At 29.0% G+C, this 22,382-nt stretch overlaps 2 protein-coding genes across 3 annotated transcripts; both read left to right on the top strand.

Annotated features, from left to right (window-relative positions):
- The first annotated feature begins 211 nt into the window (after window positions 1-211).
- On the top strand, window positions 212-9,682 carry LOC103580944 (prion-like-(Q/N-rich) domain-bearing protein 25). Of its 2 annotated transcripts, XM_053738438.1 has the most exons (14): window positions 212-405; window positions 463-550; window positions 2,158-2,406; window positions 2,780-3,028; window positions 3,789-4,037; window positions 4,295-4,543; window positions 4,638-4,886; window positions 4,971-5,216; window positions 5,538-5,786; window positions 5,904-6,152; window positions 6,244-6,492; window positions 6,851-7,099; window positions 7,190-7,438; window positions 9,314-9,682. In XM_053738438.1, the coding sequence occupies exons 1-14, from the start codon at window positions 283-285 to the stop codon at window positions 9,568-9,570; spliced, it is 3,204 nt and encodes a 1,067-aa protein (XP_053594413.1). In that variant the 5' UTR covers window positions 212-282; the 3' UTR covers window positions 9,571-9,682. The 2 variants fall into 2 exon arrangements, with proteins under 2 accessions (XP_053594413.1, XP_053594414.1); XM_053738439.1 differs by lacking the exon at window positions 5,538-5,786.
- A 1,383-nt stretch (window positions 9,683-11,065) lies between these two features.
- LOC128667652 (prion-like-(Q/N-rich) domain-bearing protein 25) lies at window positions 11,066-18,396 on the top strand. Its single transcript, XM_053738669.1, has 11 exons — window positions 11,066-11,139; window positions 11,197-11,284; window positions 12,796-13,044; window positions 13,418-13,666; window positions 14,351-14,599; window positions 14,859-15,107; window positions 15,202-15,450; window positions 15,535-15,780; window positions 17,260-17,532; window positions 17,627-17,875; window positions 18,350-18,396. Exons 2-11 carry the CDS (start codon window positions 11,275-11,277, stop codon window positions 18,394-18,396), a joined length of 2,070 nt encoding a protein of 689 aa, XP_053594644.1. The 5' UTR covers window positions 11,066-11,139; window positions 11,197-11,274.
- The last annotated feature ends 3,986 nt before the right edge of the window (window positions 18,397-22,382 follow it).

The raw sequence follows: 22,382 nt of genomic DNA, 5'->3' as shown, positions 1-22,382 counted from the left end.
CTTTATTATTTAAACTTCAATAATAATACAAGTATAAAAATTGTGCGTTAACAATGTAACGACTTGATAATTAAAAAAAAAATAGTTCATTTAATGGTTTTAATTGATATTTTATGACAAAATCTATTTCATCAAAAAAAAAAAATATGTCAATTAAAAGATATGCAGGGAACGTTAAAATTAAATTATTAGAAATAAACTAGCTTTTAGCAGTAAATTGTTATCCATATAAAATAAAACAATATTTGAGTACTAGAAATAATTTTAGAACAACTCAAAAAAATGAACTTTTATTTTTTTTCTTCTAAATTAGGCACAATAATAATTTCTATTTTGTTGTCTATTTATATAACTGACGGTAAAAGCAATTATAATAATGATCGTTGTGCTGATCGTGGGGATCATGTGAGTATTGAATATTTGTAATCAATTACTTTATTTTAATTCATTTATCTGCTATAGTGTAATGATAATTACAATCCATGTTGTGGCGAGAACCTAGTGTGCAAAGAAATAGGATTAGTGAAAAACTATATATGCATGGATAAAAGTATTTTCAATCATTAAATTATGGTTTGAAAATTTTGATATTACACTGAAAAAAAAACTTTTGTTAACATAATATTTTTTCAAGTACATGGAGAGAAAATTATGGTAACAGTTACAATATATCATGGGAATGGTTCCTATACTTGCATGGTAACCGGTTTTTTTCAAATGTTGATTAGAGGAACGGCACCCATATATATTATGGTAATCATTCCTATAATTATGGGTATAATTCCCATATGGTATCGGAATAGATCCTATGGAATCATAGTAACCGTTACCATGTAACTATGATAATGGTTCCCATAATATTATGGTAATCATTACTATAATATTATGGTAACCATTACCGAAATATTTAGAAATTATAATAAATTTTTTTGTTGTAATAAGCGTTTTTTTTTTTTTATACTTAAAATTTTGTAATATACAACAAAAAACGCTCCTTACAAAAAAAAAATTATCATAATTTCTAAATATTATGGGAATTATTACCATGATATTATTGTAACCATTCCCATGATCTTATGGTAACCATTCCCATACTATTATGGTAACTTTTTCCATAATATTATGGTAATCATTACCATAATATTATGGTAATCATTACCATAATATTATAGTAACGGTTACCATAATGTCATGGTAATAATTTCCATATTTTATGGAATGATTACCATAATATTATGGTAACCATTACCGTAATATGATGGTTATGTTTACCATGATATTATACGAATAGTTACCATAATTTATAGAGCTTATTCACATACACACTTAGAAATCATTACAATGTGGTTATAGGATCGGTTACTATTTGCTTGTGGGAACTATTCCTATGAATATGGTAATTATTACCATGATTCTTTCGCATGCGATATGGAAACTGTTACCATAATGATAGGAATTGTTCCCATACTTATGGAAACTTTTCCCAGAAAGTATGGGTCTATATCCCATAATCCTAAGTAATCATTACCATAACGGTATGGAATGATATTTCATAAACGTACTAGGAACAGTTACCATAATTTTCTCTCCGTGTAGTAGATGAATGAAAATTATTACATTATTAATTCCATTTTTAAGTTGAAGAACAATTTTCTTGACTGAAAAAAGTTGAAATTTATTTACAGTACTCTAAAAAAAATGTATCTAAAGATCGGAACGTTTTTCACAGAACGAAATAAAACAATTGAATGAAAAGTAAACAAACAATCTTCTGGATCTTGATTTTTGAAATACTTTGCATAGGTGCTAGTATGTCAGCCCAAAATTAAAGGCCATCTCCAACTAGTTCTGAAGTCACCTTAAATAACAAAAATTCAAATTATATAAATTTTTTCATTTCGTTGCTCACAAAACGTTCCGAATTTTAGGTGAGTAAAAAAAAGAAGTTTTACATATCTCAAGCTGAGATCAAATTTCTTCTATTAAGAGAATTATTTTGAATAAAATCTTCAGATTTTTGCAGTTAAAATATATTAGATTGAAAATTTCCAATAGCATGATTTTTTATATGGAGATAACACAATGTTTCTAAAAGTTATTTTTTTGTCAGTGTATAAAAAAGTAGAATAATAATTTATTAACTTATTTTTATTCCAGCTGTGTTAGGAATGTCTTGCACTAATGATAAAGATTGTAGTGCGGTACTGGATTCAATATGTTCAAACAATAAAAAATGTATTTGTAAGCTAAATCATGTACAGTTAAACCCAACAACTTGTGCACCAATGTTAGGTGAATTCTGTGATAATAATAGAATATGTGGAGTCAATCATTCTATATGCATTGATAATCTTTGCAAATGTAAAATCGATTTTTTGCCTCGATCCCAAGTTCAATGCTTGCCGAGTGAGTTTGATATTTTTAAGTTGAGTCTGATATTTTTAAGAAAAGGCGCGTTATGGTTAATTTAGTGCGTTTATGCACTTTAGAAATTATCGTCACGTTGCTACAGTAGTATTCATTAAAACGTGGTGATACTCAATAATTGACCTTTGACTTATTGGAGATCCATATAGGGTGGGGATTTAACTCTGCTCATTTAAAAATTTGTAAAGAATTGAATCTAGATTTCGTGGTTTCCAATCTTTAAAATCATTGTTAAGACCGTAACGATGGAAAATAAAAATTTAGGAGACTATAATTTAAAAATTGTATTGCGTATCTTTGTGCACGAATAACAAAATAATTTTTTCTATTTTTTAACTCAAATGTAATACAGAAATACTGAAGTTGCATTGTGAAAATGATACAATGTGTGATGCCATAAAATTTGCGAAATGTTCAAGAAATAAAATTTGTACCTGTTCATCGAATACTCTGCTGACCAGAGAAAATCGATGTGCACCTATTTTAGATGGTTCTTGTTGGAACGATAGTGATTGCATGACTAATAATTCAGTCTGTATCCATAATAAATGTCAATGTCAAACCGGATTTGTACGACGAAATGAAAACACCTGTAATAAAGGTATATGTTATTGATCAAATTCCAGTTAATTGCGGCGACATATTCAATTAAATATAAAAATTCTTTAAAATTTGTAAATGATAAAGATACGAAATCATAGTTTTATTTATTATTTATTATTATATAAGAGAAGGGCGGGCAAAACGGGCGACCCCAAAAATTTAATGAAAAAAATTTTTTTTAATCGTCCAAAATTCTTTTTAATCGTTTTTTTTTCACAATTTTGGATATTCTAAAACTTTTATCAAGATTTTTTCTTGAAAAAAATTTTTTTTTTCAGGAATTTGTCAATGAACTTAATATTTTGTTAACCACGAAAACTAAATATGCTGTCCTCTTCGCTTTATTTAAGTTTTATATAAATTATGTATCTTCAATCATTTTTTTTTTCGATATTTTTATATACTAATTTTATTGCAAATCTCTTTTTTCGCTTAGATTAAATATAAGCAACATTGTAAGGTTTTTTATAGCGATAGTCTGCTTTGCCCACCCGGGGAAAAAAAATTTATCTGTGGCTACTGTAAATTTGATTTAATTTCTTCAAATGGAAGTCAAAACAATACGGTGCATCGTATTCAAATGCACAAAAATCCATTATTCCCTTAGTGGTCCCGTTTTTTCCGCCCTTCTCTTATTTTCATCATTATATAAACTTTTTTAGAAAAGTAAACTAATGTTACTCTGATTGACTGTATCTAAAAATAAAAAGAATTTTTTTGCGTCTAATAAATTTATTCTTTGCTATTTTATATTTTAGGTCATTTAGGTATGTTTTGTCGATCTGATAAAGAATGCAATGATATAATAGAGCATTCAATATGCTTGATAAATAATAAATGCTTCTGCGATTTTGATTATATCCCAATAAATGGTACTATCTGTGCACCAATCATTAATAAAAATTGTTTTTATGATGATCTATGTGCTACAAAAAATTCGGATTGTATTGAAAATAAGTGTCAATGTAAACCTGAATACACATTCAGCATTGATAAATGCATACCAAGTTAGTTTAGTTACGCCAATAATTGAAACTAAAGATAGTAACGAGGCAAAGATAACAGCGAGGTGACTGTAAAGCCTGTTGATGGTGTCTGTCTCACTTATGCTGAACGGTGCCATCAAACATTTGCAAATGCATTTCACCTCGTATTATATATTGTTTTTTATGATTATCTGTATAAAAAATGAGTTTGAATGTCTTTTAAAACAATAAGAATAAAGAAAATTAATATCAGGAGTAATTTTTTTTTTTTGTCGTAGAATATTTAAATGAATCCTGCGATGATGATCAAGAATGTGAAAAAATTGATAATTCGAAATGTTCGGTAAATAAAAAATGTGTCTGTAAACATAATTATAGTCGATTAAATGAAACATCATGTTGGCCAAAACTAACCGGATTATGTATGTCAGATGAACAATGTACAGTAACTAATTCCGTTTGTGTTAATAAACGCTGTCAATGTAAATCACATTATCTTGCTGTATTAAATGAAGAGTGTCTTGCAGGTAACCACTAAATTGTTAATGAAATTGAAACAATAGAACAATATTGATAAATACAATTTGATTGTTAATTTTTTTGATCTTGTTGTAAAACTAGTTAATTTGGGACAGAAATGTTTGATAAATAGTGATTGTCGAAAAATATCGCATGCAATATGTTCTGATGACTACTACTGTGTTTGTCGATTAAATTATGCTCAGTTCAATGATACAACTTGTGCTGTAAAAATGAACGGGTATTGTGAAAACGATAAACAATGTGTATTCGAACATTCTTTTTGCAATAATACTGAATGCCAATGTAAATCTGGTTTTATATTACGGAATGACAATGAATGTACATCTCGTACGTATATTTGAAAGATAATGAATTCGTTGATATGAAATTATGTTTATGAAAAACCTACAATTTACTTCAATCTCATTGTAGATTACGTAGGAAAGTCATGTGTGACTAACAGAGATTGTAATGAGATTCAATACGCAGAATGTTCGGACAAAAAAAAATGTGTTTGTAGAGAAAACAATGTTCAGTTGGATATAATTACATGCGCGCCATTATTGGGTGAATTTTGTTGGAAGAATGAAACATGTGCCACCGATAATTCTATTTGTGTTGATAGTGAATGTCAATGTAAAGTTAACTACTTAGAACGATTCAACCAATGCTTACCAAGTAAATATATATACATATTTATATATATCGACGTTCTAATTAGCAAATGGTCTAACTCCATTTCAGAAAATCCTCCATTTATGCGAAAAAAAGGAAGTTAAAAATTTTTTTTCACCTAAAAATCAATTCTATATCTAGTATATGTATAGTATTATTGTCGAGGTTACTCAAATGCTTTTTTCTCTTACTATTAGTATCTGAAAATTACTCAGAATCACCTACGAAAAACAATCAATTAGACACTTTGCTAATTAGAACGTTGATATACATATTGAGTCAATATCTCTTATTCAGATAATTTTATTTAATCATATTTTCAAGTTAATTTGAGACAACCATGTGAAATTGATAAAGATTGTCAATACATAAAATATGCAGTGTGTTCGAAAAATAAAAAATGTATTTGTAAACCCAATTACATCACTGTGCAAGAAACAAAATGTGAAGCTCTTATTAATGAAGCTTGTGATAGAGATGTTGACTGCTTTCCAGAGTATTCTCTTTGTTTTAATAATAAATGTCAATGCCATGAAAATTTCAAAGTTCGATCTAACCAAGAATGTGAAATACGTTAGTAGAAAGACTTTGGAATAACTTATTGACTCTTCTATTAATATTAAATAGAAAAAAAAATTATTCGCTCAAGTTTTTCAATGCTTTCTTCATTTTTGAAATTGTATTTTTCAGTAAATGACGAAGATGTCTGTCTTGAAAACAATGATTGCCAAGGAAAAAAAAATTCAATCTGTTCAAAAGACGGGTTATGTATCTGTAAATTGAATTATGTTGCATTAAGTGCAACAATGTGTGCACCGCTTTTGAACGAACCCTGTCTAATGAAAAATTCATGCGCTACTATTAACGCTGTTTGCATTAATGGTACATGTCAATGCAAACCACATTATACACCAAAACTCAACAATTACTGCAAACCGCGTAAGCTTATTACTAATAAAAGAAATAAATACTTATTATTGCACAATTATCGCCGGTTATTCGATTTTGCGTAACTGTATACAAATTTCAGTTCACTTAGACATGACTTGTATGCGTAATAGCGATTGTAGTAAAATAAAGTATGCAAGATGTTCAGAGAATAAAACATGTATTTGTAACGAGAATTACGTCAGGTTAAATGAGACAACATGTGTACCAGTAATCGGAGGCAATTGTTCGTTAAATGAACATTGTGCGGTGGACAATTCAATTTGTATTGATCAAGTATGTCAATGTAGTCCTAATTTCACTCATATATCAAGAACGAAGTGTATACCAGGTAAATTCAATACGTTATATGATCAATAATTATTAGACACAAAAATTGTTAAAAATAATTGCTCACCTCAAGCGCGAAAGCATTCACTCACATTAAATTATTTACACTCTTTTGATTACACTGAAGTGGGTTAAATTGTATACTAATACAAAGAAAAGTTATCTGTTAATTAAAATTATAGATATTAAAAAAAAAGTTACACTGAAAGTCAAAATTAAAAAAATAAAAACAATGATTAAAAAGTTGAATAAAATTCATACTAAAATAAAAATAAATTAATAATATGAAATAAAAGTAATGATTAAAAATAAAATGAACGATTGAGGTGTGCATTTTTTAATTTTCCAATATTTTTTAGAATTTACGTTGAAATTTTGTGTCAACCATAATGACTGCAGCGAAATTAAAAACGTAGAATGTTCAGCTGAGAAAAAATGTGCTTGCAAATCAAATTATATTTTAACAAATGGAACAATGTGTGCACCACTTATAGGCGGACTTTGTTCCTCGACTAATGATTGTGTAACTGAAAATTCCGTTTGTGATAATAAACAATGTCGATGCAAACATTATCATGTGTTGAATTCAAAAATCCAATGTGTACCAAGTAAGAGATTTTTTGTTTCGGAAGTATTCTTTGAGTATTTAATTAAATTGTTTACGTAATGATTAACCGAATATTTTATTTTTAATAAAGTAACATTAGGAAAACCATGTAAAAATAATATAGATTGTACAATAATACCAAATGCTATTTGCTCTAATGATGAAATATGTGACTGTGTGAAAAGTTTTATCGCTATAGATGAAAAAACGTGTTTACCAGTGATTGGTGGATTTTGTTCAAATGATAGCCAATGTCGCAATAATGCATTTCACTGTTCTGACAATACATGTCAATGTAAACCTAATTTTTCATCGGTATCAGCCAGCCAATGTGTGATACGTAAGTAAGCTCAAAAAACACGTTATTATAATTTTCAAATCTTCGTAGACGAGGAAAAAATGGATATTTTTCCTACATTTACCACTAAGACTAAGATGTAGTCGAAACTAAGACACACTCAAAACATTGAAACGCCATAAGCAGAATATTGATAAAGCACACAATGTGAAATGTGTTTAACAATGTGTCTGAAGATCGGAACGTTTTTCGCGAAACGAAAAAAAAAAAATTGAAAAGTAAAAAATCTACTGACTGACAAGATTTCTGAAATGTTTCGTCTATAGATGCTGGTATGTCAGCTAAAAATATTAGACCACCCCCAATGTCCGGAACTACCCCTTAAGCAGTCGAATTACATAAATTTTTTCATTTTCATTGCACAAAAAATGTTGCGATCACAGGAAATAAATTCATACAATATAACGCTTTTTGTTTGTTAAGATGTTTTCTAGTAGAAAAAGCTTTAAAAGGCCTCGAAAAATTTTTGTTTGACTTATAAACCAAATTCTTACAAAAACAGAGCCCGGGTCAAAAATAAAACTTGATTTAGACTTTGTCACAATTTGAAACGACCAAGTCTAAATCAATTTTTGCACGTCTCTTAACGCGAAGCGTTGAGGTTGTGCATTACTCTCAACATGTCCATCTCAAGCAATTTTCTAGACTTTAATTGCCTGTGTTTCATTTATTTTATATTTATAAGGTAATACAAGTGCACTATTATCAAGGTAAATGCTCTAATTATCACACTCGATGTGTTTAAAACACACATATTTTGTTTAATATTAATAAAAATATGATTAAAAAAAATGTGTCGTGGATGTCTAGATGTCTGTACGTGTCGATGTGCTACAATCATGACCAACAAACTTAAGGATTAGGAACATTCTTGTTTTAATAGCACAACTAAACTTCGTTATAACTGTCGGTTGCATATCCTAGTTTTCCGTACGGAAGGTCCCGGGTTCGAATCCTACTGAAGCGGGTACGGTCATTAGTAAGACTAGCGTTTTTTCTCTGAATTAAAAATTTTCAATTCGATTAGGAATTCAATTATTTGTATATCTGATAATCTCTGCGTCGCCAAAATAATAAAAAAAAAAAAAAAAATTTTTTAATTTAGCTAAAATTTCTACATAGTCATATCAAGTCATATATGGCTGTATTAAGCTATGTATGGTCATACCTGGCTAATTTACATACACGGTCATATATAGCCAAGCTTGGCCAATTTTTATACATGGCCATGTAGGAAGAATTGACGTGGCAATCGCTATTTGGCAGTGGGTAGTCACTTTTTGCCAGTGAAAAGTATACCACTATTTGAATTAGTCACATACTTTTCACGAGTAAACAGTGAATAGTCACTATTTTCACTACTTAAAATTTAAGAACGGTTTTCAGATAATTTTGTCCCAGCTTTTCTCTGAAATAAAAGCTCTAAACGCAAAATAAAGACACAGACCCGATGCTTTACTCTATGAACTAGCGAAGTGCACTTGAATTTTTTGATAACTTCCATTTGTTTACGAGAAAAGCTTGGACAAAGTTCCTATTTAGTGTACAAGTGCAACAGAGATAGTACCGTTTATCCAGTTGAGTGCGAATAGAGAAACAAATGAAAACGCGTCTTAAGAGAGTTAATTCAATATATTGAATTAACTCAAAATTTCTAAATGCGTACAAAAAACTATAGTTTTCTTAAACATGGAACATAATTACGATGTGTTTAAATTACATACTTGGTTCTAAAGTGAATTCGCAGTGCTCTCATGTCAAAATTAGGAGAATACCTATGCGGAAATAGGAAAAATAGCCATTTTTTTTCTTAATGTAGAAATTAAATATCCTTTATTCTCATTCTATGTATTTCAGTACATCAAAATCATAAATGTAGTGAGGACTTGGATTGTGGTGATCCCTGGCATTCACAATGTTCGACTGATCAGAAATGCACCTGCAGAATTAATAACATTGCGATAAATAACTGGACATGTTCTCCACTTATAAATGGGTATTGTTGGAAAAATGATCAATGTCTTGTTGAGAACTCGGTTTGTAACGATTTTCGTTGTAAGTGCAAACCTAACTTTATACGCGTAACCAATAATTTATGTTTACCAGATGAGTAGGAATCGTAAATAATTTCAGCAGACATTTCAGATTTACATCTATTTTTTTTCTTGATAGCGTAATTCACAATGAGACACAAAATATTTAACTAACACTGTGTTATTACTAAGAATGTAAAATTAATAAAAATGTATGGATTCGTACCTTGTTTTACTTAAAAAAAAATCGTATATTATATTCAAATGTTTATTGTCAATAATAATTAGATATATCATTTTCATTGTATATAATAAAACTAAGTTGATAACATGTGCGTGCTGATAAAACTTAACAAGGAGTCCCATCACGATAAAGGGACTTATATAGTGTGATAGACCTTTATTCCCCCTCGAACAAGAAAGTTCCCGTTTTAACCTAAAGGGTGTGTCTTTAAAGATATAAGGGCTTTTCTGACCCTTCAACCTGGAAAGTAAGTGTAGTGGCGCCATCTGTTGTCGAATAGTTGAATTTCATTCATTGTACACAATATGGACTTAAAAGAACGATTGTTTGGAGCGCGAAATTTAAAATTCCAATTTCAATAAAGTCTCAAATTACATTTGTTACTATAATAAAGTTATTAAATTTTGTGTATTTATACAGCAGTAGCTAACTTATATGATGGAGTTAAAGCGCCATCATTCTATAATATAAAAATATTCTAGAGATAAGATTTAAAAGATAAAAAATTAATTTTAAGTGATATTCGACATTCAAATACTTTTGAACTCATCAAATCGTTTTCAAAATTTTTAAAACAGTCCAGAAAATTACATACATTAATGAGTACACTACCAAAAAAAACCCAGCGAAGCGGGTGTTCACATCTAGTATCGAAATAAAAAGTTTTTAATAAAGTACTTTGTAAAGATATATTTTTTGCTTACACTTTCTCGGAAATCATTCTGAAAATGGTCAGAATAGCTATCTAGGACCTCAAAATGATATCTGATGAAATTTTGATTTTTGCAAATCGAGCTGAAAACAATAACTTCCTGAATTTTCCGAAAATCGTCAATTTTCTTAGTGGGAAGTTAAAAATATTATTACGAAAAAAATATATCGTTCGAAATACTCCAATTATTACATTAAATAAATAATTAGTTACTATTTATTTTTTTCTTTATTACAAAAACGTTCTAGATGTGAGCTATGATTTTTTTTTTTAGATAAAAATTTTTATTACTTTATTATTTAAACTTCAATAATAATAAAAGTATAGAAATTGTGCGTTAACAATGTAACGACTTGATAATTAAAAAAAAAATAGTTCTTTTAATGGTTTTAATTGATACCTATGACAAAATCTATTTCATCAAAAAAAAAAAATATGTCAATTAAAAGATATGTAGGGAACGTTCAAATTAAATTATTAAAAATAAATTAGCTTTTAGCAGTAAATTGTTATCCATATAAAATAAAACAATATTCGAGTAATGAAATAATTTTAGAACAATTAAAAAAAAATGAACTTTCATTTTTTTTCTTCTAAATTAGGCACAATAATAATTTCTATTTTGTTGTCTATTTATATAACTGACGGTAAAAGCAATTATAATAATGATCGTTGTGCTGATCGTGGGGATCATGTAAGTATAGAATATTTGTAATCAATTACTTCATTTTAATTTATTTATCTGCTATAGTGTAATGATAATTACAATCCATGTTGTGGCGAGAACCTAGTGTGCAAAGAAATAGGATTAGTGAAAAACTATATATGCATGGATAAAAGTATTTTCAATCATTAAATTATGGTTTGAAAATTTTGATATTACACTGAAAAAAAAACTTTTGTTAACATAATATTTTTTCAAGTACATGGAGAGAAAATTATGGTAACAGTTACAATATATCATGGGAATGGTTCCTATACTTGCATGGTAACCGGTTTTTTTCAAATGTTGATTATAGGAACGGCACCCATATATATTATGGTAATCATTCCTATAATTATGGGTATAATTCCCATATGGTATCGGAATAGTTCCTATGGAATCATGGTAACCGTTACCATGTAACTATGATAATGGTTACCATAATATTATGGTAATGGTTACCATAATACTATGGTAAAGGTTACCATAATATTATGGTAACGATTACCGAAATATTTAGAAATTATAATAAGATTTTTTTTTTTATAAACGTTTTTTTTATATACTTAAAATTTTGTAGTATACAAAAAAAACGCTTCTTACAAAAAAAAAATTATTATAATTTCTAAATATCATGGGAAGTATTCCCATAATATTATGGTAACGATTATCATAATATCATGGTAATAATTTCCATACATTATGGATATGATTACCATAATATTATGGTAACCATTACCATAATATGATGGTTATGTTTACAATAATATTATAGGAATAAGTACTATAATATATAGGGCTTATTCCTATATACACTTAGGAACCATTACAATGTGGTTATAGGATCGGTTACTATTTGCTTGTGGGAACTATTCCTATGAATATGGTAATCATTACCATGATTCTTTCGCATGCGATATGGAAACTGTTACCATAATGATAGGAATTGTTCCCATACTTATGGAAACTTTTCCCAGAAAGTATGGGTCTATATCCCATAATCCCACGTAATCATTACCATAACGGTATGGAATGATATTTCATAAACGTACTAGGAACAGTTACCATAATTTTCTCTTCGTGTAGTAGATGAATGAAAATTATTGCATTATTAATTCCATTTTTAAGTTGAAGAACAATTTTCTTGACTGAAAAAAGTTGAAATTTATTTACAGTACTCTAAAAAAAATGTATCTAAAGATCGGAACGTTTTTCACAGAACGAAATAAAACAATTGAATGAAAAGTAAACAAACAATCTTCTGGATCTTGATTTTTGAAATACTTTGCATAGGTGCTAGCATGTCGGCCCAAAATTAAAGGCCATCTCCAACTAGTTCTTAAGTCACCTTAAATAACAAAAATTCAAATTATATAAATTTTTTCATTTCGTTGCACACAAAACGTTCCGATTTTTAGGTGAGTAAAAAAAAGAAGTTTTACATATCTCAAGCTGAGATCAAATTTCTTCTATTAAGAGAATCATTTTGAATAAAATCTTCAGATTTTTGCAGTTAAAATATATTAGATTGAAAATTTCCAATAGCATGACTTTTTATATGGAGATAACACAATGTTTCTAAAAGTTATTTTTTTGTCAGTGTATAAAAAAGTAGAATAATAATTTATTAACTTATTTTTATTCCAGCTGTGTTAGGAATGTCTTGCACTAATGATAAAGATTGTAGTGCGGTACTGGATTCAATATGTTCAAACAATAAAAAATGTATTTGTAAGCCAAATCATGTACAGTTAAACCCAACAACTTGTGCACCAATGTTAGGTGAATTCTGTGATAATAATAGAATATGTGGAGTCAATCATTCTATATGCATTGATAATCTTTGCAAATGTAAAATCGATTTTTTGCCTCGATCCCAAGTTCAATGCTTGCCGAGTGAGTTTGATATTTTTAAGTTGAGTCTGATATTTTTAAGAAAAGGCGCGTTATGGTTAATTTAGTGCGTTTATGCACTTTAGAAATTATCGTCACGTTGCTACAGTAGTATTCATTAAAACGTGGTGATACTCAATAATTGACCTTTGACTTATTGGAGATCCATATAGGGTGGGGATTTAACTCTGCTCATTTAAAAATTTGTAAAGAATTGAATCTAGATTTCGTGGTTTCCAATCTTTAAAATCATTGTTGAGACCGTAACGATGGAAAATAAAAATTTATGAGACTATAATTCAAAAATTGCATTGCGTATCTTTGTGCACGAATAACATAATAAATTTTTCTACTTTTTAATTCACATGTAATACAGGAATACTGAAGTCACAATGTGAAAATGACGCAATGTGTGATGCCATAAAATTTGCGAAATGTTCAAGAAATAAAATTTGTACCTGTTCATCGAATACTCTGCTGACCAGAGAAAATCGATGTGCACCTATTTTAGATGGTTCTTGTTGGAACGATAGTGATTGCATGACTAATAATTCAGTCTGTATCCATAATAAATGTCAATGTAAAACCGGATTTGTACGACGAAATGAAAACACCTGTAATAAAGGTATATGTTATTGATCAAATTCCAGTTAATTGCGGCGACATATTCAATTAAATATAAAAATTCTTTAAAATTTGTAAATGATAAAGATACGAAATCATAGTTTTATTTATTATTTATTATTATATAAGAGAAGGGCGGGCAAAACGGGCGACCCCAAAAATTTAATGAAAAAAATTTTTTTTAATCGTCCAAAATTCTATTTAATCGTTTTTTTTTCACAATTTTGGATATTCTAAAACTTTTATCAAGATTTTTTCTTGAAAAAAATTTTTTTTTTCAGGAATTTGTCAATGAACTTAATATTTTGTTAACCACGAAAACTAAATATGCTGTCCTCTTCGCTTTATTTAAGTTTTATATAAATTATGTATCTTCAATCATTTTTTTTTTTTTTTATGATATTTTTATATACTAATTATATTCCAAATCTAGTTTTTCGCTTAGATTAAATGTAAGCAACATTATAAGGTTTTTAAAGTTAAAACAATACGGTTCATCGTATTCAAATGCACAAAAATCCATTATTCCCTTAGTGGTCCCGTTTTTTCCGCCCTTCTCTTATTTTCATCATTATAAAAAATTTTTCAGAAAAGTAAACTAATGTTACTCTGATTGACTGTATCTAAAAATAAAAAGAATTTTTTTGCGTCTAATAAATTTATTCTTTGCTATTTTATATTTTAGGTCATTTAGGTATGTTTTGTCGATCTGATAAGGAATGCAATGATATAATAGAGCATTCAATATGCTTGATAAATAATAAATGCTTCTGCGATTTTGATTATATCCCAATAAATGGTACTATCTGTGCACCAATCATTAATAAAAATTGTTTTTATGATGATCTATGTGCTACAAAAAATTCGGATTGTATTGAAAATAAGTGTCAATGTAAACCTGAATACACATTCAGCATTGATAAATGCATACCAAGTTAGTTTAGTTACGCCAATAATTGAAACTAAAGATAGTAACGAGGCAAAGATAACAGCGAGGTGACTGTAAAGCCTGTTGATGGTGTCTGTCTCACTTATGCTGAACGGTGCCATCAAACATTTGCAAATGCATTTCACCTCGTATTATATATTGTTTTTTATGATTATCTGTATCAAAAAATGAGTTTGAATGTCTTTTAAAACAACAAGAATAAAGAAAATTAATATCAGGAGTAATTGTTTTTTTTTTGTCGTAGAATATTTAAATGAATCCTGCGATGATGATCAAGAATGTGAAAAAATTGATAATTCGAAATGTTCGGTAAATAAAAAATGTGTCTGTAAACATAATTATAGTCGATTAAATGAAACAACATGTTGGCCAAAACTAACCGGAGTATGTTTGTCAGATGAACAATGTACAGTAACTAATTCCGTTTGTGTTAATAAACGCTGTCAATGTAAATCACATTATCTTGCTGTATTAAATGAAGAGTGTCTTGCAGGTAACCACTAAATTGTTAATGAAATTGAAACAATAGAACAATATTGATAAATACAATTTGATTGTTAATTTTTTTGATCTTGTTGTAAAACTAGTTAATTTGGGACAGAAATGTTTGATAAATAGTGATTGTCGAAAAATATCGCATGCAATATGTTCTGATGACTACTACTGTGTTTGTCGATTAAATTATACTCAGTTCAATGATACAACTTGTGCTGTAAAAATGAAGGGGTATTGTGAAAACGATAAACAATGTGTATTCGATCATTCTTTTTGCAATAATACTAAATGCCAATGTAAATCTGGTTTTATATTACGGAATGACAATGAATGTATATCTCGTACGTATATTTGAAAGACAATGAATTCGTTGATATAAAATTATGTTTATGAAAAACCTACAATTTACTCCAATCTCATTGTAGATTACATAGGAAAGTCATGTGCGACTAACGAAGATTGTAATGAGATTCAACACGCAAAATGTTTGGACAAAAAAAAATGTGTTTGTAGAGAAAACAATGTTCAGTTGGACATAATTACATGCGCGCCATTATTGGGTAAATTCTGTTGGAAGAATGAAACATGTGCCACCGATAATTCTATTTGTGTTGATAGTGAATGTCAATGTAAAGTTAACTACTTAGAACGATCCAACCAATGCTTACCAAGTAAATATATATATATATATATATATATATATATATATATATATATATATATATATATATATATGTATCTATGGATCATTCCACCAAATGACGTTATTTTTACAGGATGGCCCTCATCAATTTAGTTCAAACTTTGTGGAGCTGTTCTATATATCCAAAAAATTATCTGAAAATTTGAGCCCTTCATATGCAACTGTTTCAAAGTTATTATTTTTTTTCAATTTTGAAAGACTTTTGTTATCAACTTTTTCATTAATTTTTTTGAAGGCAAATTTTTTTTTAAAAATGAACACATAACAGTTTATTGTGAAAAAAGTCTCAGCTTTCAGAAAAAAATATCATATAGCGCCATACATTAATAAAAATGGTTTTCTCTACTTTAATCGAATTTACAGAGTCTTCCCTAACTAAAAATAAAAAATGGATATTTTGATTGAAAAGTTAAGAATTTTTCCTACGAACAACTTTTAGGGTAAGAGCACCAGTACCTAGCACTTAACCAGTAGCCAGCCGGTCTTATACTTTAACAATGGCTCAAAATATATATAGATGTAATTTAACATGAGGTGGCTGGCTACTGGCTTGGGGCTGGGTACTGGTACTTTCACCCTACGTGTTCATTTTTTAAATAAAATTTTTTCATTCATAAAAATTAATGAAAAAGTTAAAAACAAAAATTTTTTCGAAATTAAAAAAATCATAACTTTGAAACAACTGAATATTAAAGGCTCAAATTTTCAGAGAATTTTTTGCTAAATATATAGAACGTCTCCCTGCCCCGTAAAAGCAGCTTTATTTGGTGAAATGACCCATATATTAAATTGGTAACTATTATTCAGATAATTTTATTTAATCTTATATTGAAGGTTATTTGAAACAATCATGTCAAATTGATAATGATTGTCGATATATAAAATATGCTGTGTGTTCAATTAATAACGAATGTGTTTGTAAATCAAATTATGTTACAATCGCGAATGTGACATGTGAGTCACTAATCAACGAACACTGCGACAATGACTTAGAATGTTTTCCAGATTTTTCACTTTGCATTAATAATAAATGTCAATGTCAAAAAAATTTTATTAATCAATCGAACACAAACTGTATATCAAGTGAGTGGAAGATTATTGCACGCTTCATAACGCGAAGCGTCTGAGGTAGTGCATTACTCTTAACATGTTAAAGTCAAGCAATTTTCCAGACTTAAATTGCCTCTGTTTAATTTATTTTGTATTTGTGAGGTAATACAAGTACATTATTATCAAGAGAAATGCTCTTTTATTACATTTGATATGCATTTATGTATTTTTTTTATTTATTTCATTTAATTCTAATTCTTTCGGTAGAACACTTAAATAATAAATTATTTTATATTTGTAAATAAGCGTTATGAGGCGTGCACTTTTGAATTTTCCAACCTTTTTAAATAATTTAGTCAAAATAAATAATTTAATTTATTTTTTTTTTACTTCATAGTTTTTTCTGAGAGTTACTGCGCTAATGATCAAAATTGCATAAAAATAAAAAAAAATTCGTTTTGTGGAAAAAACAGAGAATGTATTTGTAAACAAAATTATTTTTCATTAAATGAAACTGTTTGTGCACCACTACTTAATCAAAGCTGTCAAAACAATGAAATTTGTGCTACGGACAATGCTGAATGCGTAAAAAATAAGTGTGCCTGTAAAGCTAATGTCACGTCACAATCCAATAATCAATGCTTACCTAGTCAGTATATGCTTAATCGTAGTAATAAGCTAATAAGACATTCTCATAAAATTTCAAACTATTTTCATATATTCACTAATAATTCTTCAAGTCGAGCGTTATATTTATTTTACAGTACATTTGGATCTATCTTGTAAAGAAGATATTGATTGTCGTAAAATAAAAAATGCAAGATGTTCAATAAATAAAAAATGTGTTTGTAAAAGTAATCACGTTAAATTAAACAAAAAAGTTTGTGCTCCACTTTTAGAAGAATTTTGTTCAACTAGTCGACAATGTGCCATAGGAAATTCAGAGTGTATTGACAATATCTGCAAATGCAAAATTCATTTTGTCCCGGTTGATAATAGTCTATGTATATTGGGTAAATTATTGTGCACTGAAAAAAAGTATTTTTCCTCCCGGAATCCAAAGTATTATCGATACAGTATTCTTATAGTAAGTAAACGTATTCTTTCTGTAAGAAACCTGGTATAATTCCCACAGCAATACTGAGTTTGCTTGTGGGACGAAACTTTATACTATTTTACTATAGCAAATGAAGTGGTGCCTTCAACGCTCACATACTTATCCTATAGAAATTTTTGTTTCCCGCATTTTTACCTCATGTTATAATAAGATAGAAATAAGAGTGCAAGTAACAACAAATATTAATGTAATGCTTGCAATATTCTTCTCTATGATTATTAAATTATTAATTAGCATTTATTCATTTTTCGTCTCAATTGTTGACAGTACATCTGTTACAATAAATAGTTCTCCTATTAACGTACATTCATGCATGTCAATAGAGGAAGGTCAAGTTTATTTTATTTTAATTGTGGTATTGTGCCTACAGTAATACCGAGTTTTGCTACAGTCAGAATACGTCGTATTGCTCTGTGAAATAAACTTTGGTATTCTTATCACAAGAATACCAGTATTGCTACCAGAACAAAACATTTACCGGGAGAAAAAAAACCTTTTTTTTCAGTGTAGTAAAAAAATTAAAAAATTTGAATTTTTTTAATGGGAAAAATAATTAATATTTTCATTTTAATTTTAAAAGAATTCACTGAAAAATTTTGTCACAGTAATGTTGATTGTCAAGGAATAACAAACGCTGAATGTTCGGATGATAAAAAATGTGTTTGTAAACCGAATTATACTATAATGAACGAAACATTGTGTGTACCACTTTTAAATGGTTATTGTTCAAATGATAGCGATTGTGTTACTCCGAATTCTTTTTGTGACTCTAGTGAATGTCACTGTAAACCTTTCTATATACCTAAATCTAACAATGAGTGTATATTACGTAAGTAATGAACATATATCTCCAATTTTTATAAATTACCACATGGAAAAAATAGATAGTAATGGTTACTGTGCTACAAAAGAATGATCGTAAAGTATGTGGAAACTGATCTTAGCATATTACTTGTTCTCGCTATAATATAGGGTTTAGTAGTTTTTACATACGACTTTACAACACAGTAACCACTACAGATACTGTTGTTTTCAGTCACTTGTCTGACTACTGTTCAGTGGAAACTAATTTTGTCAACGGTAGTCAGACTTGTGGCTGAAAACAACAGTTTCTGCCCAGCACAGGAATGGTTACAGTGTTGAACGAAAAGAACCTGTATTATCTGATAGGCGAACGGTGAATATGAACACTATAATCAGTTTTGTTTTCGACATAATGTGTAACATAGTAGAGGTTACTATGCTGAATCGCACTCAGTCTTATGTAAAAACTACCCACCCCTAATACAACGAGAACTAGTAATATCCTAAGATCAGTTTCTACATGCTTGACGATCATTCTTGTGTTGCACAGTACTCATTCATATTTATTCTTTTCCGTGCATTTAAGATTCATTTTTCACCGTTATGCAAAATTGAACACAAGACATTATAATAATTATTGATTTTCGATGTAGTTACATTAGGAGAAACTTGTAACAATGATGATGATTGTTCAATAATACCAAATGCTGTATGTTCTCCGGATAAAATTTGTGTTTGTTCTAAGAATAATACCGCAATAGATGAAAATACTTGTGCACCAATTATCGGAGGGTTTTGTTCAATAGATGAAAATTGTCGTTATAATACAATTCACTGTATAAATAAGCAGTGTCAATGCAAGCCTGGGTTTTTTTCTATATCAGCTAGCCAATGCGTACCAAGTAAGCAAACTTGAAAGCACACTTCGATATGTTTAGCGAATGTGTTTACAACAAATAAATATTATTTTTAAATTAAATCTTATAAATATTATAGATATTGAAAAACATAGTTGTGAGAATAATTTAGATTGTGGAGATCCTTGGCACGCGCAATGTTCGAATGATAACAAATGTGTTTGCCAAGTTAATAATATTGCAGTAAACAGTTGGACGTGTTCTCCAGTTATTGGTGGACCTTGTTGGAAAAACCATCAGTGTGTTGTTTTGAATTCTTTTTGTGACGATTATCAATGTAAATGTAAACCTAATTTCATAAGCATATCAAACGATTTATGCTATCCAGGTATGCATACAATATATTTTCCGCAAAAACGATGAACTTTATATAGTTTTCCTATTTGCAGTGTAATTTTGACGGCCGTTGTATACAAGTATATTAAAAACGCATGTTAATAGGATCTTTATTGTGTCTAATTGATGTTCCCGATGATTAAATTTCACGGTTTTGATAATTCAGCTCCAAGGTAGATTTTCATCAATAAAAACTTTGCAGCATGTATTGAAAATAATTACAGGATACAGTGACTGTAAATTACTCCGTATCCTATAAGAGTTCGCTCAAGGAACGAACTGTTAGTGTCTAATTGAAAATTATCATTGCATTGATTTAGAATGACAATGCAACCTATTTTTGTGGCTATATCTTATGGTCTATGTGTGAAAAATTTATTATTTGAAAATAATGATAATTTTGTAATAAAAAATTTCTGTACAATCTAAAATAATAAAATTTTTGATTTGATGTAATTAATTAATATAGATAAATTTGTTATATTTATCGTACTAATACGAAGCTGTGCACGGAAAAAAAAAGAAATTTTGCTGCAGCAGGAGCGTTCCTGTAGTATGATCCTGTGGCTGCAACAGGAAAAACCTGTGACTGCAACAGTATATTCCTGTTACAGCTACATGATCAGTCTTATTCCTGATGCAGCAACAGGTTATTCCTGATGCAGCAACAGGACTAGTCCTGTTGCAGCTATAGGTTTTTCTTGTTCCAGCCACAGGAATAATGTCAGATTCTTAATAAGAGTAATAATGTGTATTAGTGGAGTTGAGAATCAACGACGGTAATACATATTTTTTCCTGCAGCCACACACACACACAAGTGCATACGTGCACAGGCACATGCACACATACATGTGAGCACACACATCCATGCACACATACACATGAATGCACAAACGTGCAAAAATTTGTGCACACACGCGCACGCGCACAGATGTGTGTATTCGTATATATATATATATATATAGGGGTAAATATATATGTAGGGGAAGGAGAGGGAGGGAGGGGGCAAAATGGGCCTCTTAAAGAAAAATTTTCAAATCCTCAGTCTTTTTACTTGTTTGAATTTTCTTACTCCCTCGCTAAGCATTTGAACTTAATTTGTTCTGTCCATTAAAAATAAAAATTTAAAAAATGTGAGGCAAAATAGGCCCCCCTCAAGAAATTTTATAACGTGTGTTCTTCAGCTTGTTTCACTTTTTTTTTTCCTTCTGCTAAGTTTTTGGTGTTAATTTGCTATGTCTATGAAAATTAAAAATCCTGCAAAGTCATATATATATATATATATATATATATATATTATTTTTTTCAGAAGCTCAAATAAAAGCTATTATAAATTTTTACGACAAAATACCACGATCATTAAAACACACTTTATCTTAAGAAATAGTTGTTATTGCCAAAGAGTTAACTGATTTCATCATAAAAAAATAAAATTTAATGACAAGTTCTATTTCTATATATTTATGTCATTAGGGTGCTCGAAAAAAAATCGGTATTTTTTTTTCTATCGGCTGTTGTAAAAAAAAATTCTATGTATCGAAAAAAAATCCTCTCAAAAAGACGATTTTTTATTTCAATTTTAAAAGGTGGCGCCCCCTTTCAAATTTTCCCACGCTAATAGCATGGGAATTTTACTTGAATATTTTTGTAATAGGAAAATTTATTGTGAATGTATTTCCGAGCTCAAAAAAAGTTATGTCCTGCCTTGAACTACGAAAATAAAAAACTAAAAATAAAAATAAAACATATCTCTCAAATGAGTAAACCGATTTTGATGTTCAATACATCTATCGACATCTTTTATCGAGTTCTAAAACTGATATGATTTTGAAATTGGACGATTCAGTCATCGCAAAGATATTCGAAAAAACCGTTTTTTTAACATTTCTTTCGTCAATGATAACTCTCGAGCAAATAAACCGTTTACGATAGTTCTTGCAGCAATTGACACGCCTTTTTGAGCTCTAAAGATACTTCAATTTTGAAGTTAATCGACCAAGTCGTTTCAGAGATACTAGAAAAAAACCGATTTCTTCATTTTTTTTTCCCAACGATATCTCTTGATATTATTACGATCAACAGGGGTTATCAGATACTTTCAGTTGAGTTTTTTTCGGAAACAAAATTTCTAAATACAAAATACAGACCGCACATTGATGCACTACTGTCGAAACTAATAAAGTGCGCTTTAATTGTTTAATAATATTCGTTTGTTCAAGAGGAAAACTCGGCCAAAGTTTCGTTTACTGTACAAGTGCAAAAGAGAGAGTATTGTCCATGGACTTAAGTGTAACAGAGAGAAAAGTGTAAGCCCCTCTTAATAAAAAAGACAAGCTATTAAGTTT

The sequence above is a fragment of the Microplitis demolitor genome, chromosome 4 (assembly GCF_026212275.2).
Source record: "Microplitis demolitor isolate Queensland-Clemson2020A chromosome 4, iyMicDemo2.1a, whole genome shotgun sequence".
Taxonomy (NCBI): Eukaryota; Metazoa; Arthropoda; class Insecta; order Hymenoptera; family Braconidae; genus Microplitis; species Microplitis demolitor.
This window is presented reverse-complemented; position numbering and strand designations above follow the sequence as displayed.